This window comes from Dendropsophus ebraccatus, chromosome 1, assembly GCF_027789765.1.
Source record: "Dendropsophus ebraccatus isolate aDenEbr1 chromosome 1, aDenEbr1.pat, whole genome shotgun sequence".
NCBI lineage: Eukaryota > Metazoa > Chordata > Amphibia > Anura > Hylidae > Dendropsophus > Dendropsophus ebraccatus.
Window position 1 is genome coordinate 165,521,696 of NC_091454.1, and position 26,245 is coordinate 165,547,940.

The 26,245-nt window shown below is 43.1% G+C and overlaps 1 protein-coding gene across 1 annotated transcript in view; it reads left to right on the forward strand.

Moving 5' to 3' along the window:
• Positions 1–26,245, forward strand: part of EFL1 (elongation factor like GTPase 1) — a 191,331-nt gene that overhangs the window by 126,888 nt on the left and 38,198 nt on the right. Inside the window, exon 16 of the mRNA XM_069983709.1 lies at positions 22,279–22,410. Within this exon, the coding sequence (XP_069839810.1) occupies positions 22,279–22,410 (132 nt within the window). The remainder of the gene's footprint in view (positions 1–22,278; positions 22,411–26,245) is intronic.

The window sequence follows — 26,245 nt, forward strand, 5'->3', positions numbered from 1 at the left end:
TATATCAGGCTATATCTCCAGCATGGGCAAACACTTCACAGCCAATGCCACAGGGATCAATACCCTAATCTCTAAGCAGAGAGAAGACTATTTCCTAGTAGAGTTATGAACCCATGGTAACACAAGACACCAATTGTGAGCAATTAGCAAACCATGCCAAAGAATGCATTTAATATGTGTATTGAGTTCAGATAGAACAGTGGGGGCGAAAGTCCAAATGTAAACATTCCTTTGTTCTCAATGGGGAGGAGACTGGTGAAGGCCCCATACATCATAAACTTTGATCAGCCAAACCTGCTGGTTACTATGTAAGGTGTATAAACAATGACCAACAGATCATGTCAGTGGTGTTAGGAGTCGACCATGATGGAAAATCACGTCCGACCCCTTTGTTCAGAGAGAGATAAGCCGCAGCGAGAGTACCTTATCTTATTCCTGCCCACAGGAAACACTGGAATACTCAGTCATGCCGGATATTCCAGTGTGTGAGCAGGGCAGACATTTGGCTGTCGTTTTTTGAAGGTGTATGGCAGGGGCGTAGCTAATGTCTCTTGGGCCCTGGTGCAAGAGGTCAACTTGGGCCCCCCCCCCCCCCTTACCACATACTGACTAACACAACCGCTGCTACTGAATAAAATCCTCTGTACATAGACCAATATTACCTCATCCAGTCATATAGAGGTGGCCCCAGCTCTACACAGGCTCTATACACCATATACATTACAGTGCAAATATATCAGGTGACTCACAGGGGACGTCTTCTCTGATCGCAGTTCTTCCCTTTTCATCTTCTCCATCTGCCCAGGGCCAATATGAGAACTTTTTGGAGCCACGAATCCACAGAATCTGCCAGACAAACATATTAGGCTCCTCACTCTGGCACCATCCTCATCTCTCTACAAACTGCACATCTGTATTGGCCCCTTTACACCCTCATTTAGTGGGTAGCCTGACTCTATGTGACTCCCTTATAGTACATATCCCCCTATTGTATACACCCCCTGTGTAGTCCACCTTATAGATGGCCCCCCAATGTTTCCCCCTTATAGATGGCCCCCTGTGTTGTCCCTATTATAGATGCCCCCCATGTTATCCCCCATATAGATTGCCCCCATGTTATCAACCATATAGATGCCCCCCATTTTATCCCCCTTACAGATGCCCCCCATGTTGTCCCCTCCTCCTGCCCCTCCATCATCATACTACAACCACCTCCACCATAATACTACTACCCCTTCATCCTCCTGCCCTTTCATCATCATACCACTTCACCCCTCATCATCCTCTTGTTCCATCATCATCATACCACTACATCCTCATCATCCTCTTGTTCCTTCATCATCATACCACTACACCCCTCATCATCCTCTTGTTTCATCATCATACCACTACACCCCCCATCATCCTCTTGTTCCATCATCACCATCATCATCATCATACCACTACATCCTCATCATCTTCTTGTTCCATCATCATACCACTACACCCCTCATCATCCTCTTGTTCCTTCATAATCCTCTTGTTCCTTCATCATCATACCACTACACCCCCCATCATCCTCTTGTTCCTTCATCATCATACCACTACACCCCCATCATCCTCTTGTTCCATCATCATCATCATCATACCACTACATCCTCATCATCTTCTTGTTCCATCATACCACTACACCCCTCATCATCTTCTTGTTCCATCATACCACTACACCCCTCATCATCCTCTTGTTCCATCATCATTATCATACCACTACACCCCCATCATCCTCTTGTTCCATCATCATACCACTACACCCCTCATCCTCCTCTTGTTCCATCATCATCATCATACCACTACATTCCCATCATCCTCTTGTTCCATCATCATCATACCACTACACCCCTCATCATCCTCTTGTTCCATCATCATACCACTACATCCCCATCATCCTCGTTCCATCATCATCATACCACTACACCCCTCATCATCCTCTTGTTCCATCATCATACCACTACATCCCCATCATCCTTGTTCCATCATCATCATACCACTACACCCCTCATCATCCTCTTGTTCCATCATCATATCACTACACCCCTCATCATCCTCTTGTTCCATCATCATCATACCACTACACCCCCATCATCCTCTTGTTCCATCATCATACCACTACACCCCTCATCCTCCTCTTGTTCCATCATCATACCACTACACCCCTCATCCTCCTCTTGTTTTATCATCATCATACCACTACATTCCCATCATCCTCTTGTTCCATCATCATCATACCACTACACCCCTCATCATCCTCTTGTTCCATCATCATACCACTACATCCCCATCATCCTCTTGTTCCATCATCATACCACTACATCCCCATCATCCTCGTTCCATCATCATCATCATACCACTACACCCCTCATCATCCTCTTGTTCCATCATCATACCACTACATCCCCATCATCCTCTTGTTCCATCATCATCATCATACCACTACATCCTCATCATCCTCTTGTTCCATCATCATCATACCACTACACCCCATCATCCTCTTGTTCCATCATCATCATACCACTACACCCCCATCATCCTCTTGTTCCATCATTATACCACTACACCCCCCATCATCCTCTTGTTCCATCATCACCATCATCATCATCATACCACTACATCCTCATCATCTTCTTGTTCCATCATCATACCACTACACCCCTCATCATCCTCTTGTTCCTTCATAATCCTCTTGTTCCTTCATCATCATACCACTACACCCCTCATCACCCTCTTGTTTCATCATCATACCACTACATCCTCATCATCCTCTTTTTCCATCATCATCATACCACTACACCCCTCATCATCCTCTTGTTCCATCATCATACCACTACATCCCCATCATCCTCGTTCCATCATCATCATACCACTACACCCCTCATCCTCCTCTTGTTCCATCATCATACCACTACATTCCCATCATCCTCTTGTTCCATCATCATCATACCACTACACCCCTCATCATCCTCTTGTTCCATCATCATACCACTACATCCCCATCATCCTCGTTCCATCATCATCATACCACTACACCCCTCATCCTCCTCTTGTTCCATCATCATCATACCACTACATTCCCATCATCCTCTTGTTCCATCATCATCATACCACTACACCCCTCATCATCCTCTTGTTCCATCATCATACCACTACATCCCCATCATCCTCGTTCCATCATCATCATACCACTACACCCCTCATCATCCTCTTGTTCCACCATCATACCACTACACCCCTCATCATCCTCTTGTTCCATCATCATCATCATACCACTACACCCCATCATCCTCTTGTTCCATCATCATCATCATACCACTACACCCCATCATCCTCTTGTTCCATCATCATACCACTACACCCCATCATCCTCTTGTTCCATCATCATACCCCTACACCCCCATCATCCCCTTAAAAACAAAAAAATGTATACTCACCTGCATGATTTCTGTAGCCCCCAGGTCACACGCGCTGGCGGGCTTCCCCCGGCGGGAGGCGGGGCTTAGGGCGGAGGGGGCGGAGCCTCGCGGGACCTGTTTTTTTTTTCTTAACGCGATGCTCCCTGCGCTGGAAGTATTCCCCCCCGCCGCACACAGAGCTCCCTGGGGGCCGCAAGACAGCCTGGGGGCCCCTGCCTCTTGTGATCGCAAGCAAAACATTGCTTGCGGTCACAAGAGGGAGTGGGAGGCGGGCAGTGCAGTGGTAAGGGGGGGCCTCGCGGGCCACCCCTGCGACCGCGGTCGCTACGCCACTGGTGTATGGCCACCTAAGCCACAGCCAGACAGATTTGGCAGCTCTATTAGAACAAAGGAGTCGGCCAGTAAGATTCCATCACGTCGACCCCCATCAGTGGGTTCAGCTGATATTAGTGTAAAATGTATGGGGACCTGAAAGTGACACTGTCACCTCCTTTTTGCATTCTGACTTTTCTACACAGGTGTAATGGGTAAATTTAGCAGTTTTCATACCTTATTTCATGTCATACGTCATGGTGCTTGTTCAACTGCAGATTGTGCTAAGTGGGCGGGGCTTCACGACAACAGGGCCACTTAGTCCTGCCCACAGCGCCACCATCAGCACCAGTGACTCTGTGGGCGGGGCTAAGTGGCGGTGTTGCCGTGAAGACCCACCCACTTAGCTCAATGTGCAGTTGATAAAAAATCACTTTTTTTCTTGAACAAGCTCCATGACGTATGATATAAAATAAGGTATGAAAACTGCTAAATTTACCCATTACACCTGTGTAGAGAAGTCAGAATGCAAAAGGCCGGTGACAACGTCACTTTCAGGTCAACCTACTACTTTTTACACTGATATCAGCTGAACCCACTGATGGGGGTCGACTTGATGGAATTTTACTGGCCGACTCCTTTGTTTTCAAAGAGCTGCCAAATCTGTCTGGTTGTAAATTTACCTATTACACCTGTGTAGAGAAGTCAGAATGCAAAAAGGGAGGGACAGTGTCACTTTAAGAATGTGGCAGATTTTAAACAGTATCATCTTTTTACTTTCTAGTTTAAAGAAGCACCTTTTATTTTTTTTAATTTGTCCCCCAGCAGCAGACTGGTCCATATACTTACCAATGATTATTGGTGTCCAGCGGTGCGGTTTCATTCCAGTTCTTTGGCGCTATTCAAATCTCACGCACAGTGAAATCACATCTCTTCTGACCCCCCTCCTCCCCTGTCTCCAGGGCTTTTGTAGGCTGGAAGTCGGGGTCTCCAGTGCATCTCTATAAGAGCGCTGTCATAGAGATGTATTGGGGACTTTGACTTCCGGTCTCCTTTGCTTCGAGACAGTCGGCAAAGAGGTCACGAGGGCGGCCGTGGGATTTGAGCAGCTCTGAGGACCGGAATCAAGCCTTGCCGCAGGACAACGATCATCAGTGGCAACTATGTGCTCTAGCCTGCTGCTGGGGGGCAAACGGGAAAAAAATGGACCTTTTAAACCAAAAATGTGCGCCAAATCTTTCCCATTTTCCACACCCTTTTGTCACGCACAGTACACATCTTAATTTTTTTTTTTGTCTAATTAGACAGGGTAAGAAAATCTGTGTAATAACACGTGCACCAATTTACTTACACAAACCGCACAAGAACACGTGTGCACACACTTATTTCTCTCCTCCAATTTTTATGTACTACCTGTAATAGACCAGCTCATGATGCACCTAGAAACATAGAGGATTAATGGCAGAAAAAGACCACTGGGTCCATCTAGTCTGCCATTTTAGTATTTCCAGTTATCCTGTTATCTTAGGATCCCAGGCAGGTTTAAATTCTGTTATTGTAGATTTACCAACCACATCTGCTGAAAGTTTGTTCCAAGTATCTACTACTCTTCCAGTAGTACACTGATTGGCTAAGTGGGAACCGGGGAACCCCCGAAGCAAGCCGGATCGTGGAGCAGGTAATGTTTAAGCTCCAGCCGGGGTTAACCTGATGGTCCATCCCGCTGCGAGTATGTCTGCCCATAGACTTTACAGGGCAGAGATCTGCTGCAAATTTGCAGGGTGAAATCCGCTGCAGATCCGTCATGTGTGAAGGCACCCTTAATATAGAAAGTAACAGTTGCTGCATAATTTATGTTCATGGCTGCAATGCAAGAAAAAATTTTTTTTAACATATTAGAGAGAGTCTCAGAGGCTAGAGAAGTAACCCCTTAAAAGGCCCATGCTGTTTACCCCCTACTGCTAATTTATAAGGATATATAAAGTCATTGTAAGGCCATGTTCACACATAGTATAAGACCGGCCGGTGTTACTGAAGATATCCTAGCCGATACTGCAGTACCAGCCGGATGATCTTCATTTCTGCTGAATTCGGATGCGGTCACACGCTCCATTGTGTGAACTGACATGTTCTCTGCGGCTGCTATTCAATGAATAACAACAGCAGAAAACTGACATGTCCGTTTATCATGCGGCGGATTAAATCACGGCCGGAGCGTATACTCTGTGTATACGCTCCGGCCAGGATTCCATTCCTTCACAATACCAAAGTATGTTTTATGTAAATCACGGCCGTTTTTGCAAATTGCAACAACGGCCGTGATTTATACAAAACATACGTTGTGTGAACAGAACCTGAGGCTGCTATCCCACATCCCAAACCACAAAAATGACTCCCCTCCTCCCTGATCCTTTGGCGTTGTATTCCACCTGGTTATACATGAGTACGTATCCTGCATGTATAGAAGAGATGAGCAGCGCCTACTGTATGTAAGTGCTGCTGTTCTCTGTATCTGTGTATTCTATACATCAGTGTAATAATTCCATTGATGGAAGAAAGAGCTGGAAAGCTGCTTGTTCCCTGCAGTCTATCACTCTGAGTGCATATTGGTAGCGGAGGTTTAGCTGCAGCTGGTCAGACAGATTTATGCACAGCCTGGTGAGTGTAACATGCTCCCGTACCCTTTGTTATCATTTACATTGATTCAGGCAGAACTTCTCAGCTGGAAAGCATGTGCTTTGTTCTGCTGGAAAGGTTTGAGGACATTTCTATTATATGGAACTGTCCAGGAAAACCTGTCTGCTCATAGTCTGGATAGGAGCAATCCAGTGTACCTGGTGCAGCGTCACAACATGCTGGGGGATGGCGCGCTGCTTTCTGCTGTGCAGACATTTCTAAGTCAGCTATGCTGCCATCTGTATCTGTTGCAACCTGTGTGGATAGATGATATTTCTAGGAACAAAGAGGAGAGAGCCCGGCTCTTTACTTTGTGGCGGTAATTTCTGTGGATGGAATAGTAAACATACACAGTGCGGATTACTGTTTGCACCTGTGAAGCATCAGTCATTGAGGATTAGAGCACCCAGCGCCGCATTCCCGTGCACTGTCAAATTAACGTTTGGTTTTACTTGCTGTGTTTAGACTACATTTATAGACCGTGAAAACGGCGTGATGCACTGCAACTTGCTGAAACCGGAATAGGCAAACTAGGGGAAAAAATGTCTGAAATGTGATCTTTCCTTTTTTTCTTTTTCTTGCTTTATGTACTTATGTTATGGTTGTCTGTCACTGTTGTACGTTCTAGCAGTTGTCATAATGACCTCCTTTCACCCCTTTTGTGCAGAATACCAGCGCTGAATGATATTATATCGCTAGAAATGCAGCCTGTATTTAACCTTGTCCCTAAAACGTGAACAAGTAAAAGTAAAGGCAATTTCCCATATCTTTTTTTTAATGGAATTTTATTCTAAAAACAGGTGCAATGCGTTTCGGCTCCTATAATCTCTGTGGAGCCTTCATCAGGTCTTGTGACAGATCCAGCTCTGCCATTGTTTTCAGTTTTTCATTCACATGGAATGAATGAACAGAAATGCGAACACAGATGTGAACCTAGCCTTAGGTGAATACTGTCATCAGGATTAATGTATGTTAAAAAGACACTCTTGTCAGTGTGGATGATACAGCTCCAAATCCAGATTGTGTGTGTGTGTGTGTGTGTGTGTGTGTGTGTTGGGGGGTCCAGTGGATGATCCCTTATGATATGACTGTAGTCATAAAACTAGGATTTCATAAAACAAGGCTGCACCTCTCACCACATACATGACTACAAGTGCAAATCATTACACAATATTACTTGTTCTTTTGTTATTCTTCCTGCATGTTGGCATTATTGTAGAAAAAGTAATGTAGGATTCAGCTTTGATATATATATATAGAGCAGCTGAAGTTTGTTTTGGTGGTAAATACGTTTTGAGCATAGGTTTATGAATGTGGGATCTGTATACTGTATAACTACATTATACTTCTTAAAGTTTGTTTTATCTCTGAAAGTTCATCCTGCGCCGTGGCTTCTGGACTTGGTGACAGGGGATTACCATTAGTCTGTTTAGTACAGCACCCCACCTTAAAAGGGGCCTTCAACTCTTTTATTTTACATGAAAAGCTGCCTAACCTTAATAAACATGTAAAGGTTGTGTGTTTATGTTGTAGCTATAAGAAACATTGTCTTTTATCATCTTTTAGTTTTGTTTAGCTTATATTACCTCTCAAAGCTTACTGACCCTTTCCTTCTCCACCAGAGAAGACGCTCAGGAGATTGATCGTTTTCCCTGTATTAACCACATATCACATGCAGAGGTTCAGATGAATGGCCATTCCTGTAATGCATAGACAGGTCAGGTTTAGGCCCGGGTCCTTGGCCCAGGGAAGGGGAGGCATGACTGGGGACCACAAATTTTTTTTATATATATATATATATATATATATATATATATATATATATATATATATATTATACAGTGGTGCCTTGGATTACGAGCATAATTCTTTCTGGCACCGTGCTTGTAATCCAAATCCACTCTTAAACCAAAGCAAATTTTCCCATAAGAAATCATACAAATGCAGACAATTGGTTCCCCACCCTAAAAGTTATGATTTATTATTCTGAATAACCTGTAAAACAAATGAAACAAACAAACATTCAGAAACAGCAGAATCTGTGATATTATAAGTTACTGTACAGTAATGGAGAGGATAGGGAAACACAAGGGAGGACAGAGACTGAAGGGAGCATGAAGGAATGAGCAGGGCAGATGTGGGCACATACATGCAGCAATCTCTGTCTGGGGAGAGAGGAGTTACAGCAATGGAGAGATTACCCCCACAGTCCTGTCCTCTGATGCAAGCCCCAGCCTGAAGTGGATCTCCTATGATTTGGAAGGTGAGGAAGACTTCCTGAATCATAGTACAGTGCTGTAGACCTGGCTATGCAGACTATGCCCCTCCTCCACTCGCGCTTTCACCCAGTACAGGGAGCTCTTAAACAAAAGCAATGCTCTTAAACCAAGTCACAATTTTAAAAAACTGTGAGCTCTTAAACCAAAACGCTCTTAAACCAAGTTACTCTTAAACCAGGGTACCACTGTATATATATATATTTTTTTACAGAGTGGCTTCTTGATTTTAAAACTGTGTATAGTAGTGTCTCCTATTATTGTTTGATGGTGTATATCACACAGCACTAGTGTCCTCTGTCTTCTGAGTTCTTACCCATATAGACATTCCCAGTGGCTTTTGACTATCTCCCAGCATTATAATGGTTACCACATGCAGTTTTTGTTGCTTGACATGTGAAGTGCCATTCTGTCAGCAATTCAAGCTCTTTTGTCAGAAGAGGCCATTATACCTTAGGGTACAGGAGTAAATGAATAGATCACAGCATAGCTGGAGAGTCTCAGGAGGAGTGCATCCAGCAACATTTATTTAGACAGTCCACCAAAGATACGACATTTCCTCACTTGGAGAATAAATATGCGCCTTTTCCCTGATGTATGCCCTGCTCACCTGTTGGGGGCGCGGCAAGGCACGAAGGAGGCGTGGCCTCCCCACACCTGATTTATCATGAATTACGCCTACTCGCAGATGTAAATCATGGCAAAAATGTGCACCTGCTCCTTGTCTGCCAGACTTACTAAAAGACCTGCGCCTCTTAGTAAATCCGGTGGGGTGCATGGTGGTGGGGCTTTATTTAAAGCTAATGGAGGCTCTGGAGGAAGGCCGACTTGCCCCAGTGGGAGAAAACCCCCACCCCTCTTTGATGCGGGTCCATTGATACCTTCCACTGGGAGCCCCTAGCTCTTCAGCCCAGGCCGGTGCTCTACAGTAAACCGCTGCTGTGTGCGGGAAACGGGCCACAGTTTAAATAAAAAGGACTCTGGCACTGGCTTCCCTGCGCCGTTCTATTCATATGCAACACTTAAAGCGAATGTACCTGATGGTACATTCACTTTAAGACCGGCATATAAGTACCCTAGTCTTGATAAATTCCCCACAATGTACTAAGATCAGCTTGTTATCATGCTGTCTCATATAAATGTAGCCCTAGGCCACTGTGACATTTCCTTTTGTCTGCTCAGATCATTCTTATCTGTAGGGTAAAGGATTTTTATAAAAAGTTATTTATATAGCACCACTAGTCACTACTCACATTTGTCCCTGTCCCCAATGGGGCGACTCAGTAGTTACTCCTGACCTAGTAAGTATATTCTGAGTAGTTTTTTGGGCTAAGCGGACTTGGTGACAATAATATGTGCAGGGTAGTCGTGGCTTCCTTTGTGTCGCTTTTCACAACTGATAAAACTGATACTAAAAAAAGGCATCCAAAAAAACCCTATTTTTATTTTAATTTCTTTTGACAATTCCATTGGTAATTCAGTGATTTATGACTGGATTTTCTCTTTTATTATTCCTTTTGGGTAAAGGTTGGGAATTATTCGGCCCTGTGTTAGATATGATATATTAATACGGAGTCTGGTGAATTTATAACATATCAGCAGCTCGGCCCACCTAGCTTGACTATGATCTACTTCATTCTGAATGTTTACTCATGTTTTTGCAATTTCAAGGTCATGTCCTTACTGAACAGAATACAATGTTGTGAAAACCCTTTTTTTTACCTTGAGAAACATTTACAGATGTGGTTCTGTTTTTTCTTTAAACACATCAGCAGCTTTGCAAAATTTGCAAGAAACAATTTTGATGAATGAATTCCGAACGTGTTTTTTTTTTCCGTTTGCGCATAGGGGCATCTTGTTGCTGTACCCATATGTATGCATTGTAGAGTGGAAAGTTAAAGGTGCGTTCTTACAGGAACACTTTTATTGTATAATATAAAACACATGGTAATAATAAACAATAAATTGGAATGTTGTCTGAATAGAGCATAGTTGTTACTGTACGTTGTCCGACTGTTGTGGGATGCTTGTGTGTACTAGTAATAAAGTATGTGCTTAGTGGATGGCCAGCAGATCAATCCTGAATGGCTAGAAATGTATCACTATAAACTTTGACAGCAAGAACTCTTTTAATGTTGACCCTGAACTGTGTGGTCTGTATAGGATATAATCCATAGTACACCAGCTGGTAATGACACCTGTTTTCTGCCCAGCCATCATCAGCACAAGGAAATGTTATTGAGACAAGTGTTTTATCGTCAGTTGTGCCTTAGTTGAAGTGTATGGGTCATCTATTTTATATATTTAAGGTGAATTTACCACATCAGTGCATATATTAAAGGACAGCTCCGAGCAGGGCGATTTTTTTTTTTTTTGTAAAAGTCGTGGGGAGGGGGATGCTGAAAGAAATTACGTGCACTCACATCCCTGGCTCCAGTGCTAATGCCACATGCCACTGTTCCGATCCCCGGACACTTCCTGGTTATAGAGCAGGCCTGACAGGTTACTTTTTGGGTTTACTCTCTAACCAGGAAGTGGTGGGGGATCGGTGGACCAGATTGGAGGTACGCAGCATCGGTGCTGGAGCCAGGGAGGTGAGCGTGAAACGTTATTTCTTTCAGCCTCCCCGCCCCTGCACAAAATCGCCCTACTTTGAGTTGTCCTTTAAATTTTCCACACTACCTTATTAGCGCTGCAGAGTCTACTCTGCCTGTCTGGTCCTTTTGTTAATCGGTGGCCCAGTTCCTGATACTTTCAAAGTTTTATAAATATGCTTATGCAGTATTCTGGTACACTGAAGGCAGGCCTATAGCCTCCAGTGCATAGGTATGTCTGCCTCCCAATGACGCATACCTTCTGTGTTCCTCCAGCTCCGGTTTCTGTGTCGGCTCAGGCCCCGCTCTAATTATGGAGCTTATAGACAGCAGGGGTGGGTCAGGCAGTGCTAATAAGGTCCAAGGAAAACAATATATGCAGTGATGTGGTGCATTCACTTAAAAAAAAAATGATGATGGAGAGGTGCAACTTCTGAGTAAAACTAGGTTTGGGAAACAATTTCCACTTCTAGTTTTAAAATACTAATAAATTTGAAGTTAAACAGAGGTGGGATAACTGTGTTTTTTTGTACTTCTAGATATTGATATTTTCTCTTGTGTTTGCCATTTTTGCAAAAGTGCCGAGCGGAGGTGCTGCCATATTGGCTGTCGCCTTTCCATTAGCTTCTCAGTGAATTGTCATTTTGTTTAAGAAGCCGAAAGTCACGATTAGTATGGCTGCCTTTTCCGGTGTCGCTTTTGCAAAAAAAGCTTGGGGCTGCTACAAAACCACAAACTGCGTTTTTTCTGCAAGTAAAATTGTCTTTTGCATTTAAGTTCAGTTACCACTATCTAATAACTGGTAACATAAGGTGCAATGGAAAATGGCAACTCATTTCTTTATCTATTATCTACTTTGCTGTGATCTAATCAAACCTGCCATAACTTTAAAACTACTAACAGGTAAGGTGGGTGGAAGGTATTTATTATTATTATTATTATTATTATTAGGGATTAGGAAAGGACAGTTTTTTTTGTTTTTTATTTTTTGCAAAAACAGCACCACCCCTGTCCTCACTTTAGTGCAACTAAGCTGCAGAACCACACCCAAACTGAGGACAGGATTGGGGCTGTTTTTTAAAGAAAGCAGCCATTTTTTTTCTAAGGTTGGACAACCCCTTTAAGTGAACAGTTCTGGTATACAGTAGAATAAATGATATGTACTGTACATTATGGAAAATAGAAACGCTAAAACTGTGCATAGATATGCATTGTATATCCTGAAAGTCTGTCTTTAGGGTCCAAAATGCAGTTAAACAATCAGATCCACATTAAAAATGAGTATATACATCAAATGTAATACTTATAGCAGATAACAGATTGTATGGTCAAGGTGCCAGGGGTCAGCTAGGAAAACTGTCTGTGAGGAATAGTCTGTAGGAGGTTTCAAATGTCAGATAACCTGAGGGTGAAAATCATCGGGATATAATGCACCTGTTCAGGAATGAAAGAAGGTGACCCGGATTCTGCTAGCTTAGATGACAAAGTGTTCAAGATGTTGATTTGACCTCCAGATTTCCTGATCTCCTGATCTCCGTCCCATTGAGCAGGTTTGAGCTGGATTCCCTTTATGACAATGATTGCTATCTTTACCATCATATTTTGGCACTTAGTGATACTTTGGGCTCCATGATACTTATAATGCATATGTTTACAACAAACAGTAGCAAACCTTTATCGGCTATCAGGGTTCTGGTGTGAAAAATGGGGTTCTGTCTTTGATGAATTATACTTCAGACCACAGTAGTCCGAAATACCAAAATGCCCTACAAAAATCTCATCAGATATCATTAAAGGGATTGTCCCTGTAGTTTTCTTTTGATGCTTTTATTATTGCATTTGAAAACCTTTAATAAATATGCAGTTGGGGATGAAAAAAAAAAGGGATTGTCCAAGATTACACAATGACCACGTCTGTCCACAGGTTGTGTGGTATTGCAGTAAAGCTAAGCCAGAAACAACCATGGACAGGCATGGCGCTGTTCCTATTGGACAGTTGAATTATATATTAAACACTGTGATGCTGCGTTTACACGGAGTGATAATTCGCCCGATCGTACGATTAACGATTTCGATGTAACGATTTTTTTTTTATAACAATCAGCGTTTAGACGGAATGATATATCGTACGGAAAAATCGTTTTGCAGTCGTTTTGCGATCGCTTAAGCCTATCTCGCACATAGGTTAAATTGGTGAACTACTGTTTACACGGAACGATCTGCGAATTTTTTTACAAACAACGATTTAAGAACATGTAAGATCAAAATGAACGATTTCTCGCTCGTCGTTTGATCGTTCACTGCGTTTACACATACGATTATCGTTCGAATTCGATTGTTATCGTGCAAATTCGAACAATAATCGTTCCGTGTAAACGCAGCATGAGGGAGATTTATCAAACATGGTGGAAAGTGAAACTGGCTCAGTTGCCCCTAGCAACCAATCAGATTCAACTTTTCATTTATCACAGACTCTTTAGAAAATGAAAGGTGGAATCTGATTGGTTGCTAGGGGCGACTGAGCCAGTTTCACTTTACACCATGTTTGATAAATCTCCCCCTGTTAGGATGGGAGTTCATAGAGTGCTATTAGTACTGCCCAGCAGTGTGCAATATACTTCCAAGAATGTTGATCCTTTACCAGTCATTGACACTGTAATCGTCTGAGAAGTGTGACTCATGGGCTCTGGAGCAATGTAATCTATGACTCCGGAGGGAGCTGCGGCTGAAGAATGTAAATAAACAACTTATTTGTCATTGTGTTAGTCACAGCTTAGAGCATTCTGTCACGTTACCGAGCTAGGGAAGACTCTAGTATCATGAATATCTGTATAGGACAGCGAGATGGCAAGTTTGGACACTACCTGGCTTTTTAATAAGCTGCTATCATTTAAAGGGGCTCTGTCAGGAGACTTAAAGGAGAAGTCCATTGGGGGGGGGGTATATTTACCTGACCTGGTGCCCGCACAGTGCCGTGTCCCACTCCTAGACCCCAGCCGGCAGTCTTTCTAGCTCCCCTGCAGCTATGTCATGGCTCAACTGACGGATGCCCCACTCAGCAAGTCAGTGACTGGGCCAGGGCACTGCTGCAATGACTGATCAGGCTAAATCCACCCATTTCTGACACCTCAGCCAAATTGGGACGTACCCCAAAGCCGGGACAAAAGGACATCCTTTGGGGTACGGAAGCCCATTTATGCAGTGCAGCGCGGGCGTGGGTGCTGGTAAGCATACTGAATTTATTATGTTCCCTCCACCCCCTGCGGGTAATAATTTTTTTTCCCCCTGGCCGGACTTCTCCTTTAACCCCTTAGTGACCGCCGATACGGCTTTTTACGGCGGTCACTAAGGGTCCTTATTCTGCTGCCATTAGCTTTTTACGGCGATGGCAGAGAATAAGGCTACGGGGCCGGGATGGCCCCCACCCCATCCCCCCGGCTACCGGAGGTAGCTGAGGGGTTGGGGCAGTGTGTGGGGTCCGTCCCGGCCCCCTCCCCCTTACCGACGATCGCCGCTATTAACGTTATAGCGGCGGCCGTCGGTAAAGGAGATTACCGGTGCTGCCGCCGCCTTTCATCTCCCCCCGCCGTGAATCTACGGCGGGGGGAGATGAAATAAGTGTCCCCCAGACCTCAGATCAGCCCCCCCTAGTAGGGCGATCACTAACCCCCCTCCCCCGGCGGCCATCATTTCCAAGATGGCCGCCGCCATCGCTGTGAACCGACTAATGTCTGTTCACAGCGATGGAAAAGTTCAAATGAATGAAAGCCCCATGCTCTCCGCCACCGGAGGTAGCGGAGAGCATGGGGCAGTCATCGGGGACCCCCCTGATGGGTCCCGGTACAAGCGATCAGCGGTATATACTATATACCGCTGATCGCTTGTACCATGTGCTCCTGGCACTTTTTATCCCCTGTCACCATGAATGATTGGTGACAGGGGATAAAAAGTGATGTCCCCCCACCCCCCATGTACCCACCCCCCCATGTACCCAACCCAGATTACCTATAAGCACTTCAGTTTATCAGTAACAATCCCAGATTGTCTGTAACCCTTCCAGGTTGCACATAACCCCCCCAGGTTCCCCGTAATCATGCCAGATTACATGTAACCCCCCCAGATTGCACATAACCACCGCGCGTTGCCTCTGACCACGCCACGATGCCTCTGACCACGCCACGATGCCTCTGACCACGCCACGATTCCTCTGACCACGCCACGATGCCTCTGACCACCGCACGTCGCCTCTGACCACCGCACGTCGCCTCTGACCACCGCACGTCGCCTCTGACCACCGCACGTCGCCTCTGACCACCACACGTCGCCGCTGACCACCACACGTCGCCGCTGACCACGCCACGGCGCCTCTGACCACCCCAAATTGCCAATGACCCCCTCCAGATTGCGGTGCCCATGCCAGATTACAGGTATCCACCCCAGATTGCCTATAAGAACTTCAGTTTATCCGTAACCACCCCACATTGCCCGTAACCACCCCACGTTGCCCGTAACCACCCCAGATTGTCAGTAAGCACTGCAGGTTGCCCGTAACCACCCCAGATTGTCTGTAAGCACTGCAGGTTGCCCGTAACCACCCCACGTTGCCCGTAACCACCCCAGATTGTCTGTAAACACTGCAGGTTGCCCGTAACCACCCCACGTTGCCTGTATCCACCCCAGATTGTCTGTAAGCACTGCAGGTTGCCCGTAACCACCCCACGTTTCCCGTAACCATCCCAGATTGTCTGTAAGCACAGCAGATTGCCCGTAACCAGCCCACGTTGCCTGTAACCAGCCCACGTTGCCTGTAACCACCCCACGTTGCCGTAACCACAGCAGGTTGCCCGTGACCACCACACGTTGCCCATAACAACCCCTCGTTGCCCGTAACCACCCCACGTTGCCTGTAACCACCCCAGGTTGCCGTAACCACAGCAGGTTGCCCGTGACCACCCCATGTTGTCCGTAACCACCCCAGATTACCTGTAACCACCTCAGGTTGCCCATAACCACCCCTGGTTGCCCGTAACCACCCCACATTACCTGTAATCTCATTTTTTTTTTTTTTTTTATTTTAGTAACTGCGCTATTCTAATAACCATTACTAGCTGCGGTTTTGCTCCTGTAAATTGGCGCTCCTTCCCTTCTGAGCCCTGCTGTGTGCCCATACAGTGGTTTATGCCCACATATGGGGTACCGTTGTACTCAGGAGAACCTGCGTTACAGATTTTGGGGTACGTTTTCTCTCCTGTTCCTCGTCAAATTGAGAAATTTCAAACTAAACCAACATATTATTGGAAAAATTCGAGTTTTTCATTTTTACTGGCCAATTTTGAATACTTTCCTCTAATACCTGTGGGGTAAAAATGGTCACCACACCCCAAGATGAATTCTTTGAGGGGTGCACTTTCCAAAATGGGGTGACTTTTGGGGGGAATCTATTCTGCTGACACTACAGGGGCTCTGCAAACGCACCTGGCGCTCAGAAACTTCTTCAGAAAAATCTGCACTGAAAATGCTAATTGGCGCTCCTTCCCTTCTGAGCCCGGCTGTGTGCCAATGCAGTGGTTTATGCCCACATATGGGGTTCCGTTCTACTCAGGAGAATCTGCTTTACATATATTGGGGTGACATTTCTCTCCTGTTCCTCGAGAAATTGAGAAATTTCAAACTAAAGGAACATATTATTGGAAAAAATCGAGTTTTTCATTTTTACTGTCTACTTTTGAATACTTTCCTCAAATACCTGTGGGGTCAAAATGCTCACCACACCCCAAAATAAATTCTTTGAGGGGTGCACTTTCCAAAATGGGGTGACTTATTGGGAGATTTTACTCTGCGGACACTACAGGGGCTCTGCAAACGCACCTGGCGCTCGGAAACTTCTTCAGCAAAATCTGCATTGAAAAAGTTAATTGGCGCTCCTTTCCTTCTGAGCCCTCCTGTGTGCCCATGCAGTGGTTTATGCCCACATATGAGGTACCTTTTCACTTAGGAGAACCTGCGATACAAATTTTGGGGTACTTTTTTCCTCTTGTTCCTCATAAAATTGAGAAATTTCAAACTAAAAGAACATAATATTGGAAAAATTTGAGTTTTTCATTTTTACTGTCTACTTTTGAATACTTTCCTCTAATACCTGTGGGGTCAAAATGGTCACCACACACCAAGATGAATACTTTGAGGGGTGCACTTTCCAAAATGGCGTGACTTATGGCGAGATTTTACTCCGCTGGCACTACAGGGGCACTGCAAACGTACCTGGCGCTCGGAAACTTCTGCAGCAAAATCTGCATTGAAAAAGCTAATTGGCGCTCCTTCCCTTCTGAGCCCTCCTGTGTGCCCATGCAGTGGTTTATGCCCACATATGGGGTACCATTGTACTCAGGAGAACCTGCGTTACAAATTTTGGGGTACTTTTTTCCTCTTGTTCCTCGTGAAATTGAGAAATTTCAAACTAAACGAACATATTATTGGAAGAATTCGAGTTTTTCATTTTTACTGTCTTCTTTTGAATACTTTCCTGTAATACCTGTGGGGTCAAAATGGTCACCACACACCAAGATGAATTCTTTGAGGGGTGTACTTTCCAAAATGGGGTGACTTATGGGGGGTTTTCTCTCTGCTGACACTACAGGGGCACTGCAAACGCACCTGGCGCTCAGAAACTTCTTCAGCAAAATTTGCATTGGAAAAGCTAATTGGCGCTCCCTTCCTTCTGAGCCCTGCTGTGTGCCCATACAGTGGTTTACGCCCACATATGGGGTACCGTTGTACTCAAGAGAACCTGCATTACAAATTTTGGGGTGCTTTTTGTCTCATATTCCTTTTGAAAATGAGAAACTTTAATCTAAACGTATATATTATTGGAAAATTTAAATTTTCCATTTTTTTTACTGCCTAATTGTGAATACTTTCCTCCAGCCCCTGTAGGGTTAAAATGCTCATTATACCCCTAGATTAATTCTTTAAGGTGTGTAGTTTCCAAAATGGGGTCACTTATGGGGGTTTTCAGGATACCAGACTTCTAAATCCATTTAAAAAAAGAACTGGTCCCTAAAAAAATCAGTTTCACGAAAATGTGATTATTTGCTGATAAATTTCTAAGCCCCATAACACCCTAAAAAAGTAAAATATGTTTACCAAATTATGCCAGAATAAAGAAGACATATTGGTAATGTGACTTAGTAACTAATTTATGTGCTACGACTTTCTTTTTTTAGAAGCAGAGAATTTCAAAGTTCATAAAATGCAAATTTTTTAAATTTTTCATGATATTTTGATGTTTTTCACAAAAAACACACAAAGTAGTGACCAAATTTTGCCACTAACATAAAGTGCCATGTGTCACGAAAAAACAATCTCAGAATCGCTAGCATACGTTAAAGCATCACTGAGCTATAAGAGCATAAAGTGAGACAGGTCAGATTTTGAAAAATTAGCCTGGTCATTAAGGCCCAAACTAGCTGCAGCACGAAGGGGTTAAGCTGCCCTTGCCATGGGTAGTAGGAAATTCTTACAGGCTACGTTTGCAGCATTATGAGAGAAACACAATTTACAACAGAAACTGGGGAAGTGTCTGGGAGGTGGTCTTCCATGGTTTTCCCCACCCAGCTTGGCTTAGGGACCATTTACACAGAAAGATTATCTGACAGATTATCAGCCTAAAATTTGAAGCCAAAGTCAGGAATGGATTTGAAAAGAGGAAAAATCTCAGGCTTTCCTTTATGACCTGATCTCTGTTTATAGTCTGTTTCTCGCTTTGGCTTCAAATCTTTGGCAGATAATCTGTCAGATAATCTTTCTGTGTAAATGGACCCTTCTGCTATACCCATAGAGAGAAAAACATATCAAGCCAAAGTGGGTGGGGATAAGCAGGGAAGACCACCCAGATGGTACTTATTCCAGTCCTTGTGTTTGTTTTTAAACTATATTTTCTCGGAAACACCACATTATTTCAGATTAAAACATAGATGTTAGTATAAGGGAGCCTGTCAGGATTTCCTGCTGCCTGTGGTCCAGGTAGGAAATATCTTCTGACATACTCCCTTTGACTATACAAACTGCATGTAAACAAAAATACTCATGTTTTTGTCCCCTAACTGAATAAAACATGCCTTCCCCTTGGATGACTTCACAGTTCTTTCCCACCATTGCATCGCTGTCTTCACTGTCTTCGCTACCCCTGTAAATCAGAAGCCACAGTCACTAGAGGCTCATGGTTTTAGCATACTCTGTGCACGTTCCAGGAGTTCTACAAGTTTTTCCACAAATGACAGCTCTGGAATGTGCACATTAACTATTATCAAGGTCGGCATTGCTCTCGCTGTCATTGAGTTGTAGGAACAAGGCATCATCGAGGCTCTGGTTACTTCCCCTTTACATGACATTCAGGGGATGTTTATAAATGAAGATTATCTGTGACAATGTATCCTTGAAGCATAGACAGGCAAATACTGCTCATCACAAGATTGGGAAGTGACCGTGTGATGTTAATATGAAAGGTCACTGATCACAGAAGTAGATACTGGGTTCATGACACCCTGTTCTACTTTGTAAAGGCTGGTACTGTGTGTAAGGAGACCATTCCACCAAACCATTTTTTGACGATAAACTAAACAACCACTGTGGCAAACAAGCCAAAATAGTTCACCCAATTACACGGAACGTTGATCGTTACTTATGATGGTTCTTGCGGTCGTTTTGTCATTGCTACTGCGTTCGTGTCGGCTATGACGTCTTAGGCTTTTAAAAAAATAACAGATGGAAAACGGATGGAAAAACGGATGCATTTGTGTGCATCCGTTTTGATCAGTTTTTCCATTGACTTCCATTATAAAAAAAAGGATCAAAACGCATCTGTTTTTTTTTTTGTTTGTTTTTTTACGTACACAAAAGTAAGGTCAGCTATGTTTTTGTGTACGTTAAAAAACAGTATGCGTTTTGATCCGTTTTCTTTTGTAATGGAAGTCAATGGAAAAACGGATGAAAACGGATGCACACAAATGCATCCGTTTTGTTTTTTTTTGCAAAGACGGATGAAAAAAAACGGATTGCAAAAACGTAGTGTGAACCCAGCCTTATTACACTGAAGGATGTGCGAAAGATTTGCGAACGATCAAACGATAAAAATAGGTCCAAATTCTTTTAAGCGGCCAATGATTTCTCGTTGGTCGTTTAATCTTTGTCTGCTACTACACAAAACTATTATCATTCAATTATGAACGATCTAGTTATTTATGGAAAGATAATCATCCTGTGGAATAGTGCCCTAAGATATAATGTATAGACTGTAAAGACTCTCCTTTCCATGATGCAAATTTTAGGGCAAGCTCTGAGCTGACAATAGGGCAGCTTTCATTTAAATCTGCCCTGTTAAAAAGAAATGCTAAGGATGAGCTCTGAAGCCTATTGATTTGTGAATGCAGCTCTGGAGTATTAGGCCTTATTCACATGTACTATAAAGTTGTTCGTGATTGCGGATCTGCAACCATGGATCGATATATTGCCCATTGATTTCTATTGAGCTATTCACACAGTCTGTTTTATTGCGGATCCGCAATCCGTACCGCAAAAAATAGAACATGCACTAGTACGGATTGTGATTGCGGTACAGATTACCAATAGAAGTCAATGGGATCTGTGTTTTTTGCAGACATAATGGATGTCACATTCAAGAGGTCCGTGAAAAACACAGATCAAATCTAAGCAAACTAGTACTGTTCACATTTTATGGAAGCTGATACAATTATGGATGCAATTATGGATGATTTTCCACGGATCACAGAGGATCTGCGGACCTGAAAAACCACTGAACGTATGAATGAGGCCTTAAGCTGCATTCACACACACTGTTTTTTGCTTATATCTTGTGCTATTTACAGTTTGCACAACGTAAGGGTAGCTGCACACATACCGTATCGCAGCAGATTTTACAGTGCGGATTTGATGTGTTCATTCATATAGTCAAGTCTGCTGCGGATCTGCAGCAGAAAATCCACTGCGATATGGTACGTGTGAAGCTACCCTTAACATGTTTCGGGAGAGTATCCTCCCTTCCTCAGAACCAAAGTGCACTTTGGTTCTGAGGAAGGGAGGATACTCTCCCGAAACATGTTAACATTGTGCAACTGAATAAACAAGCACCTTTATATTCCTATCCGTCTGATAAATTGGATTTTTTTTTCAGTGACAGCGCTGGTAACTGCACCATCCTCGGTGTAGTTCTTTTTGCATTTTATTTTCAATTTTGTTCTTACACGGGCCCCTTTCGGGAGTACCCCGTTTTCAGAGGTACCACCAGCTTTTGCAGTCCTGTAAATCCAACTTTCCAGTGAGAGACCCTGTCCTGGGTCTATACCCCAATTAGGGTGATATGATACTAGCCCAAGTGGCTTCAAGGTGAACATAATATTGCTCCTGTGTCCTCTACATTTGCCTCTGGTATCACACGAGGCGCCTGTGACTTCTTTTGCCCTTTTATTTTCTAGCTAAAGAATAATTGGAGCACTGGTGGTGCATGTGTGGTGTGTCCTACTGACCCTTAGGAAATTTTGCCCCCATTTACTGGATTGGGGGCCCAGAGTTGTTATAAGGGATACACTTCTTCAGATGGGGACTCCCCTTAAAGTGTGGTATTGTATTTTTGAATTTTAGTGCCATTATTTATTTATGGTCTGGACATTGTATTTTTAGGTAGAAATTACTTTAAAGATGACGCTTGAATTTAAAACCTTATTTTGAAAAATGGAAACAGATTGATTAGTATGGGTAACAGCTCTGTTATCAATATACAGAAGACATTACATCATCCAGCAATTCCTTGTTAGTCCAAATTTTGGACTCTTAGTTAGATTAGCAGAAAAGTACACTCCATTTCTTTTACTGTATTTACTCAGATAATTTTTATTAAAGATTTTTACCATAACAAAAGTTTACTGTATATTTAATTTTTACTTCTGTTCTTGCACTTAGGTATAAGCGGTTTGGAAGACTTTGTCCTTAAGTCTGCTACACTGTCCACATCACCAGCCTGTCCACCGTTTATTCCACTTAACTTTGAAGCAACCCCAATTGTGCGCGTAGCTGTTGAACCAACACATCCAAGTGAGTATGAGAGCAATGTCCAACAAAAGAGAATATTATGGTGGGAATTCATCATTGGGTCTGCACTTTTATCACTAATAGTCTGCACTAGTTTTTACTGTTCCACATAAAATTCACATGCGTAAAATATTGCGCTTGCAACTTGTTTATTATGCAATCTAACTAAACCTAAAGCAGTTTTTTAGCCTGTGCAGCTCTATTGATCTAATTTAATTTTGTGGAAAATAATTGCACAATATTGGTCTCCTCCTGACCAGGTGGAAAATGTACCTATCTTTAATGATAAATTCTTCCCTTTGTTTACATGACTAGGAAATATTTATGAGAGGATTTATTGTTTTGCGTGTCCTGCTTGGCATACTACAGTCCATGCTTTATGTAAATAGTTTTTCTACAATATAATGCAGTGGTAGGTTGCCATCTCACCTGAAATGTCCATTGAAGTAAATACTTACATTCCCTATAAAATAATAGTGCCAGATTATCTATTCTTACAATTATACATTGTGTCATTCCTCTATTATTCCCCCTGGTGCTCTGCAGTGACGTCACTCTGGATGAATATTCATAAGGGGGAGGGAATTGATCCGTAAGGGCAGTAGTCCCGTCCCCAAACCACCCAATTTACAAATTGATTCTACCGAAAACAACGCTAAGGTTGAAGGTTAGGAAATTGCCTCAAAGGAAAAGTCCGGGCAGGTCCCACCTCGGCCGCGGACTGGCTGAGCAGACCTGACAAGTTACAGCCCAGGCCTCACTTAGACAAGGAAGTGGTTGGGGACCAGATCTGCAGTATGTGGCCACCAGGTCTGTTGCTGGGGAGGTGAGAGCATGATATTTCTTTTATCCTCCCCCTCCCTGGCACCTGTGAAAAAAAAGAGGTCTGCCCGGACTTAATTCTCAGCATCCCCCGACCCTATGGGAACATAACAACAGGTAGAGTCTAAGCGGTGCTCTAGACATTCATATTTTCTCAAAAAATATTACTGGGGTGTCAGAGAAAATAATAAAAAGCCTACTCTCACTTACCACAATCCGCTGGAAGTCCTCTTATCACATCTTTGGGTCTCCCCCTTAAACGCTGTGGACCCCAATAATATATGTCTTGGTAGTGCAATCTGCCCATCCCTTGTATTACCTTGGTTGCCCTCATTGTGCCAAGCATGCTTAATTTGCCATGGCGGCAGGAAGGAAATGGGCAGCTTATGTGCATCTCTTATTGCTATGCAGAAAGTTGTCTCTTGGTTAAAACATGTATTAGCATCTTTGGATGCATCTGAGTTTCCTGGGCAATAACAGATCATTTCTCTTAGCCAGCATTTAGTGTTTGCTTTTCTGTGAATCCCTATAATTCATTGGCAGTATCTGTCATGCAGTCAAATAAATTGTCATGAGGAAGGTGAAAAAAGGGAAAAAATGATGTGGAGATAGCACTTTTAGCAGTGAATCATCAGTTATAATCCTACTCTGTGCAACGTGTGACCTCTATAATCTACTACGCCAGAGTGTTCATTTGGCTTCCCAAATGTACTTTTATACAAAGACATCTACTTGTTCAGTGATGTTCTGATGTTGTTAATGGAGTAAGGCTATATTCTTTGGTAGCAAGCCATTTCAGAGACAAGCGATCTTTTAACCATGCACGGATCTTAGTTTTTGTGTAGCACCAGTATATAAAGTTATTGTGAAGGTTCTATGAATTGACCACTATATAAATAAAGGGTATATTCAGAACTCTAATTGTAAAAAAATATTGTCTCCAATCTGGCCACCCTTTAGTAAGTGTTCTATAAGGTACACTGTATCCGTCATAAGATGAGGATGCTGGGCTTTGCAGCATATTGCTCTCGCTATTGTTTCCTCTGAAGCATGGCTTCCCACATCGCAGGCACGGTTCGGCATAAAATGTCTTGAGATGCTGCTCATATGTGGTGTTAAAATGCTTGAACTGAGTTCAGTTTGCAACCACACTAAGTTGTAGATCAGTGCTGTTTCTGACAATCGCGGTCACACTTTGGCTTTTTTGCGGTTACCATATGGGAACCCAGTATAATAATATAAAAGTATAAAGAAAGGCGAAGGATTCCAGGTTGTCTTTCAAAATGCCAGATTGTGTCTGCATCGGGCAACTTGTGGATATTCCACCCTGCAGTGTCCACACAGTTGTTCATGTCAAACATAACGGGAGGATCACCTAAAATAAGCACATAGCAGTTCTAAGAGAATAGGTACTACTACTACTACAGCAGTGCCCGTAATACATATCAGACAACAGAGCCACTTTAATATATTCCACACCAAAACATACAAAGATGTGAATTTATATTGTGAGCCCTATACAAATAAAAGCATTATTATTATTATTATTATTATTATTATTATTATTATTATATGATTAGACTGTAGAATGTTTTTACCCAGAACAAGATCCTAAATGAAGAGTACATGTTATTTCATGACAATGCATATGGATATGATAATAGAATTACAAAATACACATGTATACACTGATGTTTTAGTGTGGGAAGTAAAATTAATCCCTAAGTATATACTTGTCATCATTCTAAACAATCTGCAGGTTTTCCCATGATGCTTTCCAAAATTGTGGATAAACTGGGCTTCTCTTTGTTTTTGGTGGCTGAGCACTAAATGATATAAATTATGCCATAGTGCAGACATCTGGCCGTTCTATCCCTGCAGGTAGTATGATATGTGATGAGCTGTGATTTCTTCAGAGGGATGAGAATGCTAGTAAGTGTGTGGATGCTTTTATCAGGCAGCTATATGAACTGGCAGAAAACTCATTTTGGCTTTAAAAGGCAGAGCGCGGAAGTTATAAACTGGTGATTGGGATCACAGGCACCGAGTTATCCCAAAAGCTCCAGATGCCGAATGGCTTTAACCCTCAGCTCAGGAATGCAAGGAGAGGTTCTGAGGAGATATGATCAAAGCAACCACAGCAAAGTAGGGAATCTATGTAGATAAGAGGGGAGCGTCTTGGAGGATAGCAGTATTGTTTCTGACACTAAATTTGACAAATTGATGATGATGAATTGATGATTCAGGTTACTAAATTGTTAAATGATCCAATTTCAGCAATAACGGCAGAAGCCAAAAGTTATTCTGATCAGTGCTATAACTGGGACATTTACTGATCATCATCAGAAAAGATGCACACCTTTCCTGCACTACATGGTACTGAACCCTCCAATTTTTTGAGATGCCAAGCTAAACCTTGTTGTGTTTCTTAAACAGCGCATCTAAGTCCAAAGTAACTTTAACTTGTGTTATAGTTGTTATTTTATAAGGATGGGCTGTGACATTGACGCATAAATAAAAGTATACAATACATTGTATTGTAGGGGGCAGGATGTAAGGCGTCAGTTATATCTCCAGCCTGTCCTCCTCATACACAAGAACGTTCGGCACAGCTGAGCTTCCTGTATTCTCTATGGGAAGGCAAGGGGTAAGCCGCAGCAAGAGTGCTTTGGCTGCAACTTATCTTTCTCTGAACAAAGAGTCCTGAGTCTGCCTCAAGTAGCAGGTTCGGCCAGCATAAGTCTAAGATGTATGGGGCATTTAAAGAAGAAGTCTGGCTAAATTTTTTATTAAAGTATTGTATTGCCCCCCCCCCAAGTTATACAAATTACCGATAAATGCTTATTACAGGAAATGCTTATAAAGTGTTTTTTTCCCTGCACTTTCTACTGCATCAAGGCTTCATTTCCTGGATAAAATAGTGATGTCACACCCCGATTCCCAGAGCTGTGTGGGCCGTGGCTGAGGATAATGGCAGAGGGATGCTCAGTGTCCCACCAGTGTTCGGTATCCCTCT